Genomic DNA, 22,771 nt, shown 5'->3' on the forward strand with positions numbered 1-22,771 from the left:
AAAAATGATGAGTATCTTGACTTTTACAGTTTTGTTCTGAAAAGAAAGAAAAGAAAAGAGACAGGATAGAAAAAAAATGATGAAAAAAAATGAAAAAAAAAACAATTCTGTGAATAATGGAGTCGAGAAGAGGATTGAATTAGAGGTTTGGGTGTGATTTTATTATGTTTATACACTTGTTCCCCATTGCTCCTCTATTTCTTTTGGTTTTTAACTTGTCATCCATATTTTATCCTCCCTTGTCCTTGGCCCCATTACAACCATGAAAAGACCTTTTGATTTGAACATGCATACGCTTTGAGTGTTGACATTAGAGGTTTGCCAAGTCTATTTGTGATTGCTTTCTTGAGTGCATTGAGTGACATTGATTTACCTTAAACACTTGAGAGAAATACTGATTGTGTGCATCTGTGAGGCTCTGTTGCTTTTGATTCACCTCTTGAGCTGATTGATCATTTTGCCATGTCTTGAATTGCTTGGATGATTTCATGAGTATCTGCTTTCTCTGATTGATTCTGTGTTGGATATTGTCTACTTCCTTTCTTGGTCTAGATTCCTTGAGAACTGTGTAATTATGTTTCTGTCATTGTTAGTCTTTGTTTTCTGTGTGCTGAGTTTTGTCACTTCCCTGGATGTCCTCTGAACTATTCCTTGATTTGCGTCTTGGTTTTGCCCAGGAGTGCAAAAGACTAAGTGTGGTCTATTTTGATGAGTCGTTATTTCTTGAATTATATTTAGTTTATTGCACTTAAATAAACAAGGGAATTGTGTTTAATTGTCTGTTATTTCCCCGTTTTCCGAATTCTGCTTAATTTGGTCGGAAATTCGTAATTGTGCTAATTTGGGTTTTCTGAGCTGATTAAGTGCATTTCTGGTTGCAGGGAAGTTGTGGAAACATCATCTGGAGCATTGGGATATGGCGTGACACACTCAAAGACTCAACATTTAGTCATTTAGATTATAATTAAAGTTGTAATTTCATTTTCTAGAAGCCCTTAATTAGAATTAGGTGTTTTGGACCCTTTTAGGGGCAATTTTGTAAAAAGACCCATTTGTAGGACATGTGCCTTTTTGTTAGGGTTTTATTGTGTGGACCCCACCCTTATTAAAAGGGGCTGGAATAAGACACACGACCTGGTGTCCAGCCGCCAGGGGCCATTTTGCCACTCACTCTCGGTTTTCAGTTTGGGATTTTTGAGGCTTTTGTTTTTGAACATTTCTTGGGGGGCTGGAACGCTGTTTTGAATGAAGGAGAAGAGAGTTTTAATGCTTCATTCCTTTGGCTGAATCTTCATTGCATTTTCATTTTTATTGGAGGCATATTTTTTTATGTTTCTTGATTGGAACGTTATTTTGAATGATGAATGAAGAACACACTTTCATTTTTTTCTACTTCGTTTTTGCAAGCGCTGGATTCCTGAGAATGCTTGTTTAATTTTCATTATGAAAAGTGAGGTGTTTCACGGAGAGATGAAGCCGGAAGGTGTCACGACCTAGAAGCAGCAGCACGCGTAAGAGCAAGCTTTTAATTTTTAAGTTAGAAGTGCACGGTGATTGAGCGTTGACGGTGGAAGGCTGTTATGCTAGCAAGAATGAAGTTCTGCTGATTCACGAAGGGATGATTCATTTCTTTCTTTCATTTGCTGCTACGCTTACCTTTATGCACATGGGCGTGGATTGATAGAAAGAAAAGCACTTGGTGTCACGGCTGCTGGAAGGAACGTGCTAGCATTTCTTTTGCTTTCATGGAATGAGAAATAGATTAGGTGAGAGTCTAGGAGGATGGGACGTGTGAAGAGAGTTGGCAGCCGAATGGTAGCACTCATTTCCTTTATTTCTTGAGAATGAAGAGGTGATTAGATAGGAGTAGGTGTATTGTGTACGGTGGTAATTTTGAGAGAAGAAATTAATTCATTTGCCTTGGAGAAAAGGGTGCAGCACGTGATGATCTAAATATGATGGAAAGAAGGAAGTAGCCAGCCGCCACCCACATGGCACTAGCTCTCGGTTACTTTTTGTTTCAGCAATAGGGGAATTGACATTTTTTTTTGTGTTTAAAGGTTAGAAGCGTGGATTAATGGCATAAGGGAAACACTTGCTTCAGCAAGTAAAAGAGGGCATTTGTTTCACGGGATGATGGAGTGGTAAGCACATGAATTACTTGGAAAATAAAATTGAATTGGATGTTGGAAGGCCACGGTTTTTGAAGAACCTATTTCCATTTTTATTTTTTTTTCTTTTGAATGAAACACATGGAAGCTCAACATGTCACGGCAATTGCAATTGCAATTTCAATTTCTTATGGTAGATTCACAAGGGTCACGGTTAATGGTAGTAGAAAAGTTTTATTTTCTTTCATTTATTTTGCCTTAGAATATTTTGCATTATGGGTTGAAATGCTTTTTGTTCTTTTCAATGGTGAATGTGTGGGATAGATGACATAATTATGCATTTAATGTTTTAGTTTAAGTGTTACATTTTTACCGCTTGAATTGTAATTGGATATTTATCGGTTGTAATTTCCATTTTAATGCTTTCATTTGTATTCAGTTGTATTTAATTTTTATCCGCAAACAAAATCACAAAATCCCCCACTTCATGTTTGACCTAAGACTCGAACCACATTTGTTCCTTGAGAGACGACCTAGGAGTCACTTCCTACTTTATACTGCATTAATTTTACAATCAATTTTTGTGTGAGGTGCGACCTTCTCAACACACATCGTCCACTTCCTCCGCTTCTACCACTTCCTCCACTTCCACCACTTCCTCCACTTCCTCCACTTCCTCAAGTTCCTCCACTTCCTCCACTTCTTCCACTTCCTCCACTTCGTCCAGTTGGTCAAATTTGTCAACTTCGTCCACTTCTTTAACTTCCTCAACTTCCCCAACTTCCTCCACTTCCTCCACTTCCTTCACTTCCTCCACTTCTTCTACTTCCTCCACTTCTTCCACATCCTCCACTTACTCCACTTCGTCCACTTCGCCTATTTCGTCCTCTTCTTCTTCCTCTTCGTCCACATGGTCCACTTCCTCCTCTTCCTCCACTTCCTCCACTTCCACCACTTCCTCCACTTCCTCCACTTCATCCACTTCGTCTGCTTCGTCCACTTCGTCCGCTTCGTCCGCTTCGTCCACTTCATCCACTTCGTCCACTTCGTCCACTTGGTCCGTTTCCTCCACTTCCCCACCTTCCTCCACTTCCTCCCCTTCCTCCTCTTCCCCCACTTCTTCTACTTCCTCCACTTCCTCCACTTCTTCCACTTCCTCCACTTCGTCCATTTCTTACATTTCATCTACTTCGTCAATTTCGTCTACTTCGTCCACTTTGTCAACTTCCTCAACTTCGTCCACTTCCTCCACTTCGTCCACCTCGTCCACTTCCTCCACTTCGTCCACCTCCTCCACTTCGTCCACCTCCTCCACTTCGTCCACTTCGTCCACTTCGCCCACTTCGTCCATTTCGTCCACTTCGTCAATTTCGTGAACTTCGTCCACTTCCTCCACTTTGTCAACTTCGTCCATTTCGCCCACTTCCTCTTCCACTTCGTCCACTTCCTCTACTTCCACCACTTCCTCCATCTCCTGCACTTCCTCCACTTAGTCCACTTCGTCTACTTCATCCACTTCGTCCACTTTGTCAACTTCGTCCACTTCGTGCCAATCGTCCACTTCGTCAACTTCGTCCACTTCGTGCACTTCGTCCAGTTCTTCTTCCACTCCCACCACTCCGTCCACTTCCTCCACTTCCTCAGCTTCCACTACTTCCTCCACTTCCACCAATTCGTCCGCTTCCTTTACTTCGTCCACTGCCTTCCACTTCGTCCACTTCGTCCACTTCGTCCACTTCGTCAACTTCGTCCGCTTCGTCCATTTCGTCAACTTCGTCCACTCCGTCCACTTCGTCAACTTCCTCCACTTCGTCAACTTCGTTAACTTCCTCCATTTCGTCAACTTCCTCCACTTCCTCCGCTTCCACCCCTTCCTCCCCTTCCTCCCTTTCCTCCCCTTCTTCCACTTCCTCCACATCCTCCACTTAGTCCACTTTGTCCACTTCGTCCACTTCGTCTACTTCGTCCACTTCGTCCACTTCTTCTTCCACTTCTTCTTCCACTTCGTCCACTTCGTCCACTTCCTCCACTTATTCTACTTCCTCCGCTTCGTCCCATCGTCCACTTTGTCAACTTCGTCAACTTCGTCAACTTCGTCAATTTCCTCCACTTCTTCAACTTCATCCACTTCCTTCACTTCCTTCACTTCCTCCACTTCGTCAACTTCGTCCACTTCGTCAACTTCCTCCACTTTCTCCACTTCGTCCGGTTCATCCGCCTTGTCAACTTCGTCCACGTCATCTTCCACTTCTTCCACTTCGTCCACTTCTTCCACTTCCTCCACTTCGTCTACTTCCTCCACTTCTTCTACTTCCTCCACTTCGTCCACTTCGTCAACTTCTTGCACTTCGTCCACTTCGTCAACTTCGTCAGCTTTGTGAACTTCGTCAACTTCCTCCACTCCTTCAACTTCCTCCACTTCCTTCACTTCCTCCAATTCTTCTACTTCCTCCACTTCCTCCACTTCCTCCACTTCGTCCACTTCCTCCACTTTGTCAACTTCGTCCACTTTGTCAACTTCGTCAACTTCTCCCACTTTGTGAACTTCGTCAACTTCCTCCACTCCTTCAACTTCCTCCACTTCCTTCACTTCCTCCACTTCCTCCACTTCGTCCACTTCGTCCACTTTATCCACTTCCTCCACTTCGTCCACTTCGTCAACTTTGTCCACTTCGTCCACTTCGTCAACTTCGTCCACTTCGTCCACCTTGTCAACTTCGTCGACTTCGTCAACTTCGTCCACCTCGTCCACTTCATCCATTTCATCTCCACCTCTTCCACTTCGTCCACTTCCTCCACTTCGTCTACTTCCTCCACTTCTTCTACTTTGTCCACTTCGTCCACTTCGTCAAATTCGTCAACTTCGTCCCCCTTGTCAACTTCGTCGACTTCGTCCACTTCGTCGACTTCATCCATTTCATCTTCCACCTCTTCCACCTCTTCCACTTCATCCACTTCGTCCACTTCTTCCACTTCGTCCACTTCCTCCACTTCGTCCACTTCGTCCACTTCGTCCACTTCGTCCACCTCTCCACTTCGTCCACTTCGTCCAGTTCGTCCAGTTCGTCCACTTCATCAACTTCCTTCACTTCGTCAACTTCGTTAACTTCCTCCATTTCGTCAACTTCCTCCACTTCTTATTCCGCTTCTTCTTCCGCTTTTTCCGCTTCTTCCACTTCGTCCATTTCGTCCACTTCCTCCACTTCGTTCACTTGCTCTACTTCCTCCACTTCGTCCACCTCCTCCACTTCCTCCACTTGGTCCACTTCTTCCACTTCCTCCACTTAGTCCACTTCGTCAAATTCGTGCACTTCCTCCATTTCGTCCATTTCGTCCACTTCGACCACTTCGCCAACTTCGTGAACTTCGTCCACTTCCTCCACTTCCTTAACTTCCTCCACTTCCTCGACTTCCGCCACTTTGTCCACTTCCTCCACTTCTTCCACTTCGTCAACTTCGTCCACTTTGTCAACTTTGTCCACTTCGTCCGGTTCGTCCACCTTGTCAACTTCGTCAACTTCGTGCACGTCATCTTCCACTTCTTCCACTTCGTCCACTTCTTCCACTTCCTCCACTTCGTCTACTTCCTCCACTTCTTCTACTTCCTCCACTTCGTCCACTTCGTCCACTTCGTCAACTTCTTGCACTTCGTCCACTTCGTCAACTTCGTCAGCTTTGTGAACTTCGTCAACTTCCTCCACTCCTTCAACTTTCTCCACTTCCTTCACTTCCTCCAATTCCTCCACTTCGTCCACTTTGTCAACTTCGTCAACTTCTCCCACTTTGTCAACTTCGTCAACTTCCTCCACTCCTTCAACTTCCTCCACTTCCTTCACTTCCTCCACTTCCTCCACTTCCTCCACTTCCTCCACTTCCTCCGCTTCCTCCACTTGATCCACTTCCTCCACTTCCTCCACTTCGTCAACTTTGTCAACTTCGTCAACTTCGTCCACTTCGTCCACTTCGTCCACTTCGTCAAATTTGTCCACTTCGTCCACTTTCTCAACTTCATCCATTTCATCTTCCACCTCTTCCACTTCGTCCACTTCCTCCACTTCGTCTACTTCCTCCACTTCTTCTACTTTGTCCACTTCGTCCACTTCGTCAAATTCGTCAACTTTGTCCACCTTGTCAACTTCGTCGACTTCGTCCACTTCGTCGACTTCATCCATTTCATCTTCCACCTCTTCCACCTCTTCCACTTCATCCACTTCGTCCACTTCTTCCACTTCGTCAACTTCGTCCACTTCGTCAACTTCCTACACTTCGTCCACTTCCTCCACTTCGTCCACCTCGTCCACTTCGTCCACTTCGTCAACTTCGTCCACTTCGTCAACTTCGTCCACTTCGTCCACTTCATCAACTTCCTTCACTTCGTCAACTTCGTTAACTTCCTCCACTTCGTCAACTTCCTCCACTTCTTCTTCCGCTTCTTCTTCCGCTTTTTCCGCTTCTTCCACTTCGTCCATTTCGTCCACTTCCTCCACTTCGTTCACTTGCTCTACTTCCTCCACTTCGTCCACCTCCTCCACTTCCTCCAGTTGCTCCACTTCTTCCACTTCCTCCACTTAGTCCACTTCGTCAAATTCGTCCACTTCCTCCACTTCGTCCATTTCGTCCACTTCGACCACTTCGCCAACTTCGTGAACTTCGTCCACTTCGTCTTTTCGTCCACTTCGTCCACTTGTTCAACTTCGTCCACTTCGTCCACTTCGTCAACTTCGTCAACTTCGTCCACTTCCTCCACTTCTTCTACTTCCTCCATTTCCTCCACTTCCTCCACTTACTCTACTTCGACAACTTCGTCAACTTTGTCAACTTCGTCAACTTCCTCCACTCCTTCAACTTTCTCCACTTCCTTCACTTCCTCCAATTCCTCCACTTCGTCCACTTCGTCCACTTTGTCAACTTCGTCCACTTTGTCAACTTCGTCAACTTCTCCCACTTTGTCAACTTCGTCAACTTCCTCCACTCCTTCAACTTCCTCCACTTCCTTCACTTCCTCCACTTCCTCCACTTCCTCCACTTCCTCCACTTCCTCCGCTTCCTCCACTTTATCCACTTCCTCCACTTCGTCCACTTCGTCCACTTCGTCAACTTTGTCAACTTCGTCAACTTCGTCCACTTCGACAACTTCGTCCACTTCGTCAACTTTGTCCACTTCGTCCACTTTGTCAACTTCATCCATTTCATCTTCCACCTCTTCCACTTCGTCCACTTCCTCCACTTCGTCTACTTCCTCCACTTCTTCTACTTTGTCCACTTCGTCCACTTCGTCAAATTCGTCAACTTTGTCCACCTTGTCAACTTCGTCGACTTCGTCCACTTCGTCGACTTCATCCATTTCACCTTCCACCTCTTCCACCTCTTCCACTTCATCCACTTCGTCCACTTCTTCCACTTCGTCAACTTCGTCCACTTCGTCAACTTCCTCCACTTCCTCCACTTCCTCCACTTCGTCCACCTCGTCCACTTCGTCCACTTCGTCAACTTCGTCCACTTCGTCAACTTCGTCCACTTCGTCCCCTTCATCAACTTCCTTCACTTCGTCAACTTCGTTAACTTCCTCCACTTCGTCAACTTCCTCCACTTCTTCTTCCGCTTCTTCTTCCGCTTTTTCCGCTTCTTCCACTTCGTCCATTTCGTCCACTTCCTCCACTTCGTTCACTTGCTCTACTTCCTCCACTTCGTCCACCTCCTCCACTTCCTCCAGTTGCTCCACTTCTTCCACTTCCTCCACTTAGTCCACTTCGTCAAATTCGTCCACTTCCTCCACTTCGTCCATTTCGTCCACTTCGACCACTTCGCCAACTTCGTGAACTTCGTCCACTTCGTCTTTTCGTCCACTTCGTCCACTTGTTCAACTTCGTCCACTTCGTCCACTTCGTCAACTTCGTCCACTTCCTCCACTTCTTCTACTTCCTCCATTTCCTCCACTTCCTCCACTTACTCTACTTCGACAACTTCGTCAACTTTGTCAACTTCGTCAACTTCCTCCACTTTGGCAACTTCGTCAACTTCGTCCACTTCGTCCATTTCGTCCACTTCGTCCAATTCGTCAACTTTGTTCACTTCGTCAACTTCGTCCACTTCGTCCACTTTGTCAACTTCGTCAAATTCGTCCACGTCGTCCACTCTTCCACTTTGTCAACTTCGTCAACTTCGTCCACTTGCTCCACTTCCTCCACTTTCTCGACTTCGTCAACTTCTTCCACTTCGTCAACTTCGTCCCTTCGCCAGTTTCGTCTACTTCCTCCACTTTGTGAACTTCGTCAACTTCGTCAACTTCCTCCACTTCCTCCACTTTGTAGAGTTCGTCCACTTCGTCCACTTCGTCCACTTCGTACACAACGTCAACTTTGTCAACTTTGTCCACTTCGTTCACTTCGTCTTTTCGTCCACTTCGTCTACTTCGTCCACTTCTTCAACTTCGTCCACTTCGTCAACTTCGTCCACTTTTTCCACTTCCCCTACTTCGTCAACTTCGTCCACTTCGTCCACTTCCTCAACTTCGTCCACTTCGTCAACTTCGTTCACTTCGTCCACTTCGTCCACCTCGTCCACTTTCTCAACTTCATCAACTTCGTCAACTTCGTCAACTTTGTCCACTCCCTCTATTCCTCCACTCCCTCCCATTCCTCCACTTTATCAACTCCCTTCTCTTCCTCCACTTCGTAAACTTCGTCTACTTCGTCCACTTTGTCAAATTCGTCAATTTCATCCACTTCTTCTTCTGCTTCTTCCAATTCGTCCACTTCGTCACTTCGTCCACTTCATCCACTTCCTCCACTTGCTCTACTTCCTCCACCTCCTCCACTTCCTCCACTTCCACCACTTCCTCCACTTCTTCCACTTCGTCCACTTCTTCCACTTCGTCAAAATTCGTCCACTTCCTCCACATCCTCCACTTCGTCCATTTCGTCCACTTCGTCCACTTCCTCAACTTCGTCCACTTCCTCAAATTCTTCCCATTCCTCAACTTCCCCCACTTCCTCAACATCTTCCACATCGCCAACTTCGTCCCTTCGCCAACTTCGTCCACTTTGTCAACTTCGTCCACTTCTTCCACTTCTTCCACTTCCTCCACTTCCTCCACTTCCTCCACTTCCTCCACTTCCTCTACGTCCTGCACTTCGTCCACCTCTTCAACTTCCTCCTCTTCCTCCACTTTCTCCACTTCCTCCAGTTCCTCCTCCACTTAGTCCATTTAGTCCACTTCGACAAATTCGTCCACTTCGTGCACTTGTTCCACTTCGTCCACTTCGTCGTCCACTTCTTCTTCCGCTTCGTCGTCCGCTTCTTCTTCCGCTTCTTCCACTTTGTCTAGTTCGTCAACTTCGTCCACTTCATCCACCTCCTCAACTTCCTCCCCTTCCTCCACTTCCTCCACTTCCTCTATTAGCTCCACTTTGTCCACCTCCTCCACTTCCACCACTTCCTCCACTTCCTCCACTTCGTCAATTTCGTCCACTTCCTCCACTTTCATCCACTTCCTCCACTTCGTCCGCTTCGTCCGCTTCGTCCACTTCGTCAACTTCGTCCACTTCGTCAACTTCCTCCACTTCCTCCACTTCCTCCACTTCCTCCACTTCCTCCACTTCCTCCACTTCGTCAACTTCGTCCACTTCGTCTACTTCATCCACTTTGTCAACGTCATCAACTTCGTCAACTTCGCCCACTTACTCCACTTCGTCCACTTCTTCCACTTCCTCCACTTCCTCATCTCCCTCCAGTCCGTCCACTTCGTCCACTTTGTCAACTTCGTCAATTTCCTCCACTTCATCCACCTCCTCCCCTTCCTCCCCTTCCTCCAATTCATCTATTAGCTCCACTTTGTCCACCTCCTCCACTTCCACCACTTACTCCATTTCCTCCACTTCCTCCACTTAGTCCACTTCGTCTACTTCTTCCACTTCTTCAATTTCGTCCACTTCCTCCATATCGTCCATTTCGTCCACTTCATCCACTTTGTCCACTTCGTCAACTTCGTCCGCTTCGTCCACGTCATCAACTTCGTCCACTTCGTCAACTTCCTCTAGTTCGTCAACTTCGTCCACTTCCTCAACTTCTTGCACTTCGTCCACTTCCTCCACTTCGTCAACTTCGTCCACTTCGTCAACTTCATCCACTTTGTCAATGTCATCAACTTCGTCAACTTCGTCCACTTCCTCCACTTCTACCACTTCTTCCACTTCCTCCACCTCCTCATCTCCCTCCAGTCCGTCCACTTCATCCACTTCATCCATTTCGTCCATTTCGTCCACTTCGTCAACTTCGTCCACTTCCCCCACTTCATCCACTTCGTCCACTTCCTCAACTTCATCCACTTTTTCCACCTCGTCCACCTCGTCCACTTTGTCAACTTCATCAACTTCGTCCACTTCTTCTTCCACTTCCTCCACCTCCTCCACTACCTCCACTTACTCAACTTCGTCCACTTCGTCAACTTTGTCCACTTCGTCCAATTCATCCACTTCGTCCACTTCTTCTTCCGGTTCTTCCACTTCTTCCGAGTCGTCCACTTCGTCGAATTCGTCCACTTCCTCCACCTCCTCTAATTCCTCCACTTCCTCCACTTCCTCTACTTCCGCCACTTCGTCCACCTCGTCCACTTCCTATGCTTCCCCCACTTCGTCAACTTCGTCCACTTCCGCAACTTCGTCCACCTCGTCCACTTCCTATACTTCCCCCACTTCGTCAACGTCGTCCACTTCGCCAACTTCGTGAACTTCCTCCACTTCGTCCACTTCCTCCACCTCGTCCATTTCGTCAACTTCGTGCACTTCGTCCACTGCGTCAACTTCGTCCACTTTGTCCACCTCGTCCACTTTGTTATCTTCATCAACTTTGTTAACTTCATCAACTTCGTACACTTTGTCCACTTCTTCTTCCACTTCCTCCACTTCCTCATCTCTGTCCAGTCCGTCCACTTCGTCCACTTCGTCAACTTCGTCTACTTCGTCAAGTTCCTCCACTTTGTCAAGTTCCTCCACTTCCTCCACTTCCTCCACTTCCCCCACTTCCTCCACTTCCTCCACTTCCTCAACTTCGTCCACTACGTTACCTTCATCCTCTTCGTCCACTAGGTTAATTTCGTCCACTTTGTCAACTTCATCAACTTCGTCAACTTCGTCCACTTCTTCTTCCACTTCCACCACTTCCTCCACATCCTCCACATCCTCCACTTCGTCCACTTCGTCCACTTCTTCTTCCACTTCGTCCACTTCCTCAACTTCGTCTACTTCCTCCACTTCGTCAACTTCCTCCACTTCGTCAACTTCTTCCACTTCGTCCACTTTGTTCACCTCGTCCACTTTGTCAACTTCATCAACTTCGTCAACTTCGTCCACTTCTTCTTCCACTTCGTCCACTTCTTCTTCCACTTCCTCCACCTCCTCCACTACCTCCACTTACTCAACTTCGTCCACTTCGTCCACTTCGTCAACTTTGTCCACTTGGTCCAATTCATCCACTTCGTCCACTTCTTCTTCCGTATCTTCCACTTCTTCCGAGTCGTTCACTTCGTCGAATTCGTCCACTTCCTCCACCTCCTCTAATTCCTCCACTTCCTCCACTTCCTCTACTTCCGCAACTTCGTCCACCTCGTCCACTTCCTATACTTCCCCCACTTCGTCAACAGCGTCCACTTCGCCCACTTCGTGAACTTCCTCCACTTCGTCCACATAGTCCACTTCCTCCACTTCCTCCACTTCATACACTTCCTCCACCTCGTCCTTTTCGTCCACTTCGTGCACTTCGTCCACTGCGTCAACTTCGTCCACTTCGTCAACTTTGTCCACCTCGTCCACTTTGTTAACTTCATCAACTTTGTTAACTTCATCAACTTCGTACACTTTGTCCACTTCTTCTTCCACTTCCTCCATTTCCTCATCTTCGTCCAGTCCGTCTACTTCGTCCACTTCGTCAACTTCTTCCACTTCGTCAACTTCGTCCACTTCGTCAAGTTCCTCCACTTCCTCCACTTCCTCCACTTCCTCAACTTCCCCCACTTCCTCCACTTCCTCCACTTCCTCAACTTCGTCCACTACGTTACCTTCATCCTCTTCGTCCACTAGGTTAACTTCGTCCACTTTGTCAACCTCATCAACTTCGTGAACTTCGTTCACTTCTTCCTCCACTTCCTCCACTTCCTCCACTTCCTCTACTTACTCAACTTCGTCCACTTCGTCAACTTTGTCTACTTCGTCCACTTCATCCACTTCGTGCACTTCGTCCACTTCTTCTTGCGGTTCTTCCACTTCTTCCAATTCGTCCACTTCGTCGAATTCGTCCACTTCCTCCACTTCCTCCACTTCCTCCACTTCCTCCACTTAGTCCACTTCGTCAACTTCGTCCACTTCCTCCACTTTGTCCATTTCGTCCACTTCCTCCACTTCCTCCACTTCGCCCACTTCGTCCATTTCGTCCACTTCGTCAATTTTGTCAACTTCGTCCACTTCCTCCACTTTTTCACCTTCTTCCATTTCGGCCACTTCTTCTTCCACTTCGTCCACTTCCTCTACTTCCACCACTTCCTCCACTTCCTCCACTTAGTCCACTTCGTCTACTTCATCCACTTCGTCCACTTCGTCAACTTCGTCCACTTCGTGCACTTCGTCCAGTTCTTCTTCCACTCCCACCACTCCGTCCACTTCCTCCACTTCCTCCACCTCCACTACTTCCTCCACTTCCTCTAATTCGTCCGCTTCCTTTACTTCGTCCGCTTCCTTTTCTTCGTCCACTGCCTCCACTTTGTCCACTTCGTCCACTTGGTCCACTTCGTCCACTTCGTCAACTTCGTCAACTTCGTCCGCTTCGTCCACTTGGTCAACTTCGTCCACTTCGTCAACTTCCTCGACTTCGACAACTTCGTTAACTTCCTCCACTTCGTCAACTTCCTCCACTTCCTCCACTTCCTCCACTTCGACACCTTCCTCCCCTTCTTCCACTTCCTCCACATCCTCCACTTAGTCCACTTTGTCCACTTCGTCTACTTCGTCCACTTCGTCCACTTCGTCCACTGCGTCCACTTCTTCTTCCACTTCGTCCACTTCCTCCACTTCCTCAACTTCGTCTACTTCCTCCACTTCGTCAACTTCCTCCACTTCGTCAACTTCTTCCACTTCGTCCACTTCGTCCACTTCGTCCAGTTCCTCCCCTTCCTCCACTTCCTCCACTTATTCTACTTCCTCCCCTTCATCCACTTCCTTCACTTCCTCCACTTCGTCCACTTCGTCAACTTCGTCCCATTTGTCAACTTCGTCCACTTTGTCAACTTCGTCCACTTCGTCCAGTTCGTCCACCTTGTCAACTTCGTCAACTTCGTCCATGTCATTTTCCACTTCATCCACTTCTTCCGCTTCCTTCACTTCGTCTACTTCCTCCACTTCTTCTACTTCCTCCACTTCGTCCACTTCATTCACTTCGTCCACTTCGTCTACTTCGTCCACTTCGTCCACTTCTTGCACTTCGTCCACTTCGTCCACTTTGTGAACTTCGTCAACTTCCTCCACTCCTTCAACTTCCTCCACTTCCTTCACTTCCTCCACTTCTTCTACTTCGTCCACTTCGTCCACTTTGTCTACTTCGTCCACTTCGTCAACTTTGTCCACTTCGTCCACTTCGTCCACTTCGTCAACCTCTCCCACTTTATCAACTTGGTCAACTTCCTCCACTCCTTCAACTTCCTCCACTTCCTTCACTTCCTCCACTTCCTCCACTTCCTCCACTTCCTCCACTTCGTCCACTTTATCCACTTCCTCCACTTCGTCCACTTCGTCAACTTTGTCCACTTCGTCCACTTCGTCAACTTCGTCCACTTCGTCCACCTAGGAACTTCTTCCACTTCGTCGACTTCATCCATTTCATCTTCCACCTCTTCCACTTCGTCCACTTCCTCCACTTCGTCTACTTCCTCCACTTCTTCTACTTCGTCCACTTCGTCAACTTCGTCCACCTTGTCAACTTCGTCAACTTCGTCCACTTCGTCCATTTCATCTTCCACCTCTTCCACTTCGTCCACTTCTTCCACTTCGTCCACTTCCTCCACTTCGTGCACTACGTCCACTTCGTCCACTTCGTCCGCTTCGTCAACTTCGTCCACTTCGTCCACTTCGTCAACTTCGTCCACTTCGTCCACTTCATCAACTTCCTTCACTTCGTCCAGTTCGTCCACTTCGTCAACTTCGTCCACTTCATCAACTTCCTTCACTTCGTCAACTTCGTTAACTTCCTCCACTTCGTCAACTTCCTCCACTTCTTCTTCCGCTTTTTCTTCCGCCTCTTCCGCTTCTTCCACTTCGTCCATTTCGTCCACTTCCTCCACTTCGTTCACTTGCTCTACTTCCTCCACTTCGTCCACCTCCTCCACTTCCTCCACTTCCTCCACTTCTTCCACTTCCTCCACTTCCTCCACTTAGTCCACTTAGTCCACATCGTACAATTCGTCCACTTCCTCCACTTCGTCCATTTCGTCCACTTCGACCACTTCGCCAACTTCGTGAACTTCGTCCACTTCGTCAATTTGCTCCACTTCCTTAACTTCCTCCACTTCCTCGACTTCCGCCACTTTGTCCACTTCCTCCACTTCTTCCACTTCGTCAACTTCGTCCACTTCGGCAACTTCGTCTACTTCGTCCACTTTGTCAACTTCGTCGTCTTCGTCCACTTCCTCCACTTCGTCCACTTCCTCCACTTCGTCCAGTTCGTCCACTTCGTAGACTTCATCCACTTCGTCAAATTTGTCCACTTTGTCCACTTCGTCCACTTCGTCTTTTCGTACACTTCGTCAACTTCATCCACTTCGTCAACTTCCTCCACTTCCTTCACTTCTTCTACTTCCTCGATTTCCTCCACTTCCTCCACTTACTCTACTTCGACAACTTCGTCAATTTTGTCAACTTCGTCAACTTCGTCCACTTTGGCAACTTCGTCAACTTCGTCCACTTCCTCCACTTCGTCCACTTCCTCCACTTCGTCAACTTTGTCCACTTCGTCAACTTCGTCCACATCGTCAACTTCGTCCACTTTGTCAACTTCGTCAAATTCGTCCACGTCGTCCACTTTTTCAACTTCGTCAAATTCGCCCACTTGCTCCACTTCCTCCACTTTCTCGGCTTCGTCAACTTCTTCCACTTCGTCAACTTTGTCCCTTCGCCAGTTTCGTCTACTTCGTCCACTTTGTGAACTTCGTCAACTTCGTCAACTTCCTCCACTTCGTCCACTTCTTAGACTTCGTCCAATTCCTCCACTTCGTAGACTTCGTCAACTTTGTCAACTTTGTCCACTTCGTTCACTTCTTCTTCTTCCTCCACTTCCCCTACCTCGTCAACTTCGTCCACTCCCTCCACTTCCTCAACTTCGTCCACTTCGTCCACCTCGTCCACTTTGTCAACTTCATCAACTTCGTCAACTTCGTCCACTTCGTCCATTTCGTCCACTTCGTCCATTTCGTCCACTTCATCAACTTCGTCTACTTCGTTAACTTCGTCCACTTCCTCTACTTCCTCCACTTCCTCCACTCCCTCCCATTCCTCCACTTTCTCAACACCCTTCTCTTCCTCCACTTCGTAAACTTCGTCTACTTCGTCTACTTTGTCAAATTCGTCAATTTCATCCACTTCTTCTTCTGCTTCTTCCGCTTCTTCCAATTCATCCACTTCGTCACTTCGTCCACTTCATCCACCTCCTCCACTTCCTCCACTTGCTCTACTTTCTCCACTTCGTCCACCTCCTCCACTTCCACCACTTCCTCCACTTCCTCCACTTCTTCCACTTCCTCCACTTCTTCCACTTCGTCAAATTCATCCACTTCCTCCACATCCTCCACTTCGTCCATTTCGTCCACTTCGTCCACTTCCTCAACTTCTTCCCATTCCTCAACTTCCCCCACTTCCTCCACTTCCTCAACTTCTTCCACTTCGTCAACTTCGTCCACTTCTTCCACTTCTTCCACTTCCTCCACTTCCTCCACTTCCTCCACTTCCTCTACGTCCTGCACTTCGTCCACCTCTTCAACTTCCTCCTCTTCCTCCACTTTCTCCACTTCCTCCAGTTCCTCCTCCACTTAGTCCATTTAGTCCACTTCGACAAATTCGTCCACTTCGTACAGTTGTTCCACTTCGTCCACTTCTTCGTCCACTTCTTCTTCCGCTTCGTCGTCCGCTTCTTCTTCCGCATCTTCCGCTTCTTCCACTTCGTCTAGTTCGTCAACTTCGTCCACCTCATCGACCTCCTCAACTTCCTCCCCGTCCTCCACTTCCTCCACTTCCTCTATTAGCTCCAATTTGTCCACCTCCTTCACTTCCACCACATCCTCCACTTCCTCCACTTCCTCCACTTAGACCACTTCGTCAATTTCGTCCACTTCCTCCACATCGTCCATTTCGTCCACTTCGTCCACTTCGTCCGCTTCGTCCACTTCGTCAACTTCCTCCACTTCGTCAACTTCCTCCACTTCCTCCACTTCCTCCACTTCCTCCACTTCCTCCACTTCGTCAACTTCGTCCACTTCGTCAACGTCGTCTACTTCATCCACTTTGTCAACGTCATCAACTTCGTCAACTTCGTCCGCTTCCTCCACTTTGTCCACTTCTTCCACTTCCTCCACTTCCTCATCTCCCTCCTGTCCGTCCACTTCGTCAACTTCGTCAATTTCCTCCACTTCATCCACCTCCTCCAGTTCCTCCCCTTCCTCCACTTCCTCTATTAGCTCCACTTTGTCCACCTCCTCCACTTCCACCACTTCCTCCACTTCCTCCACTTCCTCCACTTAGTCCACTTCGTCTACTTCGTCCACTTCGTCAATTTCGTCCACTTCCTCTATACCGTCCATTTCGTCCACTTCGTCCACTTCGTCAACTTCGTCCACTTCCCCCACTTCGTCAACTTCGTCCACTTCCTCATCTTCGTCCACTTCGTCAACTTCGTTCACTTCATCCACTTTGTCTACCTCGTCCACTTTGTCAACTTCATCAACTTCTTCCACTTCTTCTTCCACTTCCTCCACTACCTCCACTTACTCAAATTCGTCGACTTCGTCAACTTTGTCCACTTCGTCCAATTCATCCACTTCGTCCACTTCTTCTTCCGATTCTTCCACTTCGTCCACTTTGTCCACTTCGTCGAATTCGTCCAGTTCCTCCACTTCCTCCACTTCCTCCACTTCCTCTAATTCCTCCACTTCCTCCACTTCCTCCACTTCCTCTACTTCCGCCACTTCGTCCACCTCGTCCACCTCGTTCACTTCCTATACTTCCCCCACTTCGCCTACTTCGCCCACTTCGCCAACTTCGTCAACTTCCTCCACTTCGTCCGCATAGTCCACTTCCTCCACTTCGTCCACTTCCTCCACCTCGTCCATTTCGTCCACTTCGTGCACTTCGTCCACTGCGTCAACTTCGTCCACTTCGTCAACTTTGTCCACCTCGTCCACTTTGTTAACTTCATCAACTTCGTTAATTTTATCAACTTCGTACACTTTGTCTACTTCTTCTTCCACTTCCTCCACTTCCTCCACCTCCTCCACTTCCTCCACTTCCTCCACTTCGTCCACTTCCTCATCTCCGCCCAGTCCGTCCACTTCGTCAACTTCGTTCACTTCGTCCACTTTGTCATCTTCATCAACTTCGTTACCTACATCAACTTCGTCCATTTCTTCTTCCACTTCGTCCACCTCTTCTTCCACTTCCTCAACTTCGTCCACTTCGTCAACTTCGTCCACTTCGTCCAATTCGTCAACTTCGTTCACTTCGTTCACTTCGTCCACTTTGTCATCTTCATCAACTTCGTTAACTTCATCAACTTCGTCCACTTCTTCTTCTACTTCGTCCACCTCTTCTTCCACTTCCTCCACTTCCTCCACTTCCTCCACTTACTCGACTTCGTCCACTACGTTACCTTCATCCTCTTCGTCCACTAGGTTAACCTCGTCCACTTTGTCAACTTCATCAACTTCGTCAACTTCGTCCACTTCCTCCACTTCCTCTACTTACTCAACTTCGTCCACTTCGTCAACTTTGTCTACTTCGTCCACTTCATCCACTTCGTGCACTTCGTCCACTTCTTCTTCCGGTTCTTCCACTTCTTCCAATTCGTCCACTTCGTCGAATTCGTCCACTTCCTCCACTTCCTCCACTTCGTCCACTTCCTCCACTTGCTCCACTTCGTCCACTTCGTCCATTTCGTCCACTTCGTCAACTTCGCCTACATCGTCCACCTCCTGCATTTCGTCCACTTCCTCTCCACTTCCTCATCTCCCTCCTCTCAGTCCACTTCGTCAACTTCGTCCACTTCGTCAACTTCGTCCACTTCGTCAACTTCGTCCACTTCGTCAACCTCGTCAACTTTGTCCACTTCGTCCACTTCTTCTTCCGCTTCTTCCACTTCTTCCTATTCGTCCACTTGATAACAGTTGAAAAACTGTTATTTTCATGCTTAAAGTTGATTCCCAAACCAACCTTTAACACTTAGAAACTAGCTTGGAATCATGCTTTTGTTCATATTTTTGGAATTAAGAGAGTTGGACAGGTTAATGCTTGATTTCAGTGTTTTATGCATGTTTTAAGGTGAATTTGGTGAAAGAAGTGAAGAAGGATATAGATGAAATCAGAAAAGAACTCAAAAAGTGCAAAAGAAGAGAAGACGCAAGTACCGCACAACGCCAGTTTACCGCTGAGCGGCACTCAGGAACACCCGTTGGCTCTACTGAGGGGTGAAAGTGCAACTGAGGGGAGAATTGACTAAGCGCTGGTACCGCTGAGCGGCAGTCACTAGTGGAAAAATGACTTTTTATAACGTACAAAAATGACATTTTATATCGTAGTTACTGGAGATATAGTTCTGGGCGATATAGTAAGTCTGCACATTTTATAACGTAGCAAAAGTTTACGTTATAATATAACGTAGTTTCTGAAGTACGTTATAATATGTGCAGTTTATTATAACAAATTCTGCATTTGTCCGTTATAATAGGTGGAAAATATTATAACATAGAAAATTTTGTACGTTATAATATGTTATATATTATTACGTATATATTATTGTACGTTATAATATGTGATCAACATACCATATCATACATTGCTTAGTACGTTATAATAAATGTTTTTAAAAAAAAAATTGATTATTAAATTTGACATCCAATGAAATTATAATAATATTCCTGTATTATCATCTCATCCAATCCATTTATAATAAATATAGCTTTAAATAAACAAATTTATTGAAACTAACACAATAGAATTCATTTCAAATATTAAATAGTCTAATATTTAATACATCATTTATACATGAAACTATATATTAAATCCAAATATTACATTAATGTACATACACTATTTAAGTGTAGCCAAGTTTCTACTAACACTTAAAATAAAAGAAGCCCAGTTCCTTCTAATTTCTTCCATGTCTGCAGCTTCTATGGGAGATGAATCATTAAAGATCTACAAATAAAATAATAGAGTTAAAACAATATTGTAATGAATAGTTGGATAAGTATTTAGTTAGTATTTTAATACCTTATTCCATGATTCAATAATGTTTGTACAAATAATGGTATGCATGAGTTTCATTACATAATACCCACACTCATAGCTGCCCAATTGACGTCGACACTGCAAATTAAATACAAATAATGAAGACTCATTCAAATCAAAGACACAAAATATCAGATTATACTCTAGCTAGCCTTTGCACCATGTAGCTCTGTATATTTTGCTAAACCAAATTTCACAAAACCAACAACAGAACCAATTGCTCATAAAAATAACAATCACAAAACACAAAACAAAGAAGGTGAACTTCTCTTACATTAGGTGTGATTATTTGCATCTTCTTCCTAGAAATAGATGGAACACCCCGCAACCTTGAATGAGCTTCCAAAGACCTATACAAAAGTTTGACATCCATCACATCATAATAATAATAATATAGGAAGGAATCAAAATAAAAAGGAAAACTTACGCCTCTAATATATTTTTGATGGACAATGTGTTAGCTTTCTTATGCAAGGAACATAAGAGAACTACAAGAGAACGATCAGGAACAATAACTAGCAATTGCCAATGACCCCTACAAGTTAGAATAATATTAATTAAAAGTAGCAAATCCCATAAAAAACAACATAATATTATACATTAGAAAGAAATAATGTACCAAATAATGAGAAAATAATAGGTTTAGTACCTTCATGAAGCAACTCCTTCGATGAGATTTGTTGTCTAAGTTCTGCTACTTGTTTAACCTGATAAAAACACGTAAGAAATTTAGTAAACCTTTCCAGATATTTATGACGACCTGAGGATCAAGGAACCACAGAAATTTAAGCAGCATATAATGTTCAGTTTGGCTCATTCAATTTCAATATACTGGAACTCATTCTAGTTCTTGCAAAAACTAAATTTTCAATAAGAACACGTTTTGGGAGTTGATTGGTTCATTCAGTTTAGTTTTTCAATTTCTAGTTCCACTAACAGGGTTAAGTTCTTCAGATATATGACGCTGACCAGCTTCACTATGCTGGTCATATTAAATTATTAATCATCTTATTTATTATGTCACCACTAATTTTGGGTGATCATAAGTCATCATGAAATTAGGACTGGAGTCCAAATCAATGAAAGAGGTACTAGCAAGCAACTATACTTTTCTATTCAATAATTACAGACCTGCAAAAGCTTACTTTCTGTTGGATCATAAGGAGGGAAGTCACCTAAGAATTTAAATATACCTCAATTTCAAGGTTCCACTGCACAGCCGCTAGGGATCTTGCAAGATCAGCATTGGCAGTCTGCAATCAATCCAAACATTTGTCAACAAATTATGTCGATATCTTTGTGCAAAAAAAAAAGATATAAATTATTTACAGAAAGGTACAGTAAGTTATGCTATCCTATAAAGTATAAACTAACGGTTTGAATTAACATACCTCCAATTTAGTTAAACGTGCAAGAAATTCCATTCTAGTATTATTATGTTTCTGCTTTTCTAACTCAACAGCTTCCATCGTTTCCATTGCAGTGCTCTGAAGCTGTGAAGCCTAAAGCAAGGAACAAAAAGGATTACATAAATAACCAATAGATCATAAACATTAAGTTACAAGAAAATTCTATACTATGGTAGCATTTGATAGACGTGTTAGAACAGGATATAACATAAAATGTGGTTTCTATTACATGTTTTGTTCATTTTAAAAACAAAACAGAATAGGACATTGGACTAAAAAGAGTGGTGAATTTTGATTCTACTCAGAGGGTGAAACCATGAGAAGAAAAGCAGAACATAACCATTCTACTTTGTTCTATCTGCAAGCAAAATACTGCCTATGGAGTTTGACATTTTAATTTTTCCACCAAATGACCAAAAGCAGAAAAAAAAAATCAAATAATTTGTCAACATTACCTATAGGCTATATCCTATAGAAGACACCATGTTGAGTTTAACCAGTGTATATATATATATATATATAAAGGTTAAAAAAGCAACACAAAGATCAGTTCTTAAATTGTAATTATGTTACCTCTTGTGCTTGTTCTTTAGCTCGCTCCTCGAGTATTTTCTCTAGAGTATGCTTCTCCCCCTCTAATTTGGCCACCATATTTTCCCGTTCCTTGATAGCGTTTATAGCTTTAGCTGCTGCTTTTTCAGCCAGAATCCTTTCCCTCCTCTTTCTCCTTTCCTCCCTCTCATGCTCACTTTCAGAATCAGATGTTGAACCGGAATCAGTATCTGAATCAGAACCTCCATCGCTAGCCATGGGAGAACCCCTTTTCAAATCGTCAGATATAGAATTCCCAGAGATTGAATTAAGCTCATGCCTTTCTTTTAACAGGGACATGACAGAATAAACAAGAAAATATGACAGTCAACCTGGGACCAGCATTTTCATTTTATTTTATTATTGTATTTAACTGACAATGATGATTTTATAAGCTTGACGTTTCCCTTCTATTATTTACACATCTAATAGAACTTAAAAATCATCTTTCGTTTTTTATACTAAACCAGCAACAGGAAAATTTACTTAGCATTTCTAATTCATTCCCTTCTCCACACAAAGTAGCTTGCCCTCGAAAGTAACTTGTCTCTCACATACCCAATTAGTTATTTATTGCATTCTTAGTTACTTCATTGACAGAAGATCCAGCAGAAGATATCATGTTCCAGAGCAGAATTTGAATATAGATCAATGGCTTTAGACACTTGTAAACTTGTATGAATTAAACAACTCCTTCAAGAATTATAAATTTGTGATTTAAGAAGGTGAAATTGTACTATAGGCAGCCCTTAATATCACCTCCAATCCAGTATGTATATATAAAACACTTTCAAAAGAGGAAGATTTTTCAAATAATCTTGGCTTCACAACCAAATTAATCCCCCTTTTGAGTTGTTGAAGCCATTTAGTTAACATTAGCACTCCATCTAGGATCTCAAACAACAAAAGAAACAAACAAACATAGTGAAGTAAGAAAAGAGTAGACAAACAACCTAAAGTCCAGATTATTGACTAGATCAGCACAGATTAATAGACAAGCATCAACCCTCTTACTTTCTCTCTTTTGCAAATAATATTATCAAGTAAATAATGGTGAGTTTCGTTCCCAATCTGAAAGTGAAAGACCAGAAATGTGTCCTATATTATATGAGGAGTGAAGTTGTAG

General features: G+C 44.9%; 1 protein-coding gene across 1 annotated transcript; it reads right to left on the minus strand.

The window, feature by feature from the left end:
* Positions 1–20,160: 20,160 nt before the first annotated feature.
* LOC148192294 (golgin candidate 2-like) lies at positions 20,161–21,945 on the minus strand. The gene is made up of 5 exons (XM_088098566.1): positions 21,628–21,945; positions 21,037–21,147; positions 20,839–20,898; positions 20,265–20,352; positions 20,161–20,180 (listed from the first exon to the last, which is right to left on the minus strand). Exons 1-5 carry the CDS (start codon positions 21,943–21,945, stop codon positions 20,161–20,163), a joined length of 597 nt encoding a protein of 198 aa, XP_087954692.1.
* Between the last annotated feature and the right edge of the window lie 826 nt (positions 21,946–22,771).

This window comes from Vigna umbellata, chromosome 9 (genome assembly GCF_029865625.1).
Source record: "Vigna umbellata cultivar VRB3 chromosome 9, Vumbellata_1.0, whole genome shotgun sequence".
Taxonomy (NCBI): domain Eukaryota; kingdom Viridiplantae; phylum Streptophyta; class Magnoliopsida; order Fabales; family Fabaceae; genus Vigna; species Vigna umbellata.

Bases quoted from the DNA above. Each gene is read 5' to 3' on its own strand.
- LOC148192294 (XM_088098566.1), bottom strand. From the start codon at position 21,945: ATGTCCCTGTTAAAAGAAAGGCATGAGCTTAATTCAATCTCTGGGAAT. The intron at 20,899-21,036 runs GTATGTTAATTC...GATTGATTGCAG, and splicing joins CACGTTTAACTAAATTGGAG to ACTGCCAATGCTGATCTTGC. The intron at 20,181-20,264 runs GTACATTATTTC...TCTAACTTGTAG, and splicing joins TATTATTTTCTCATTATTTG to GGGTCATTGGCAATTGCTAG.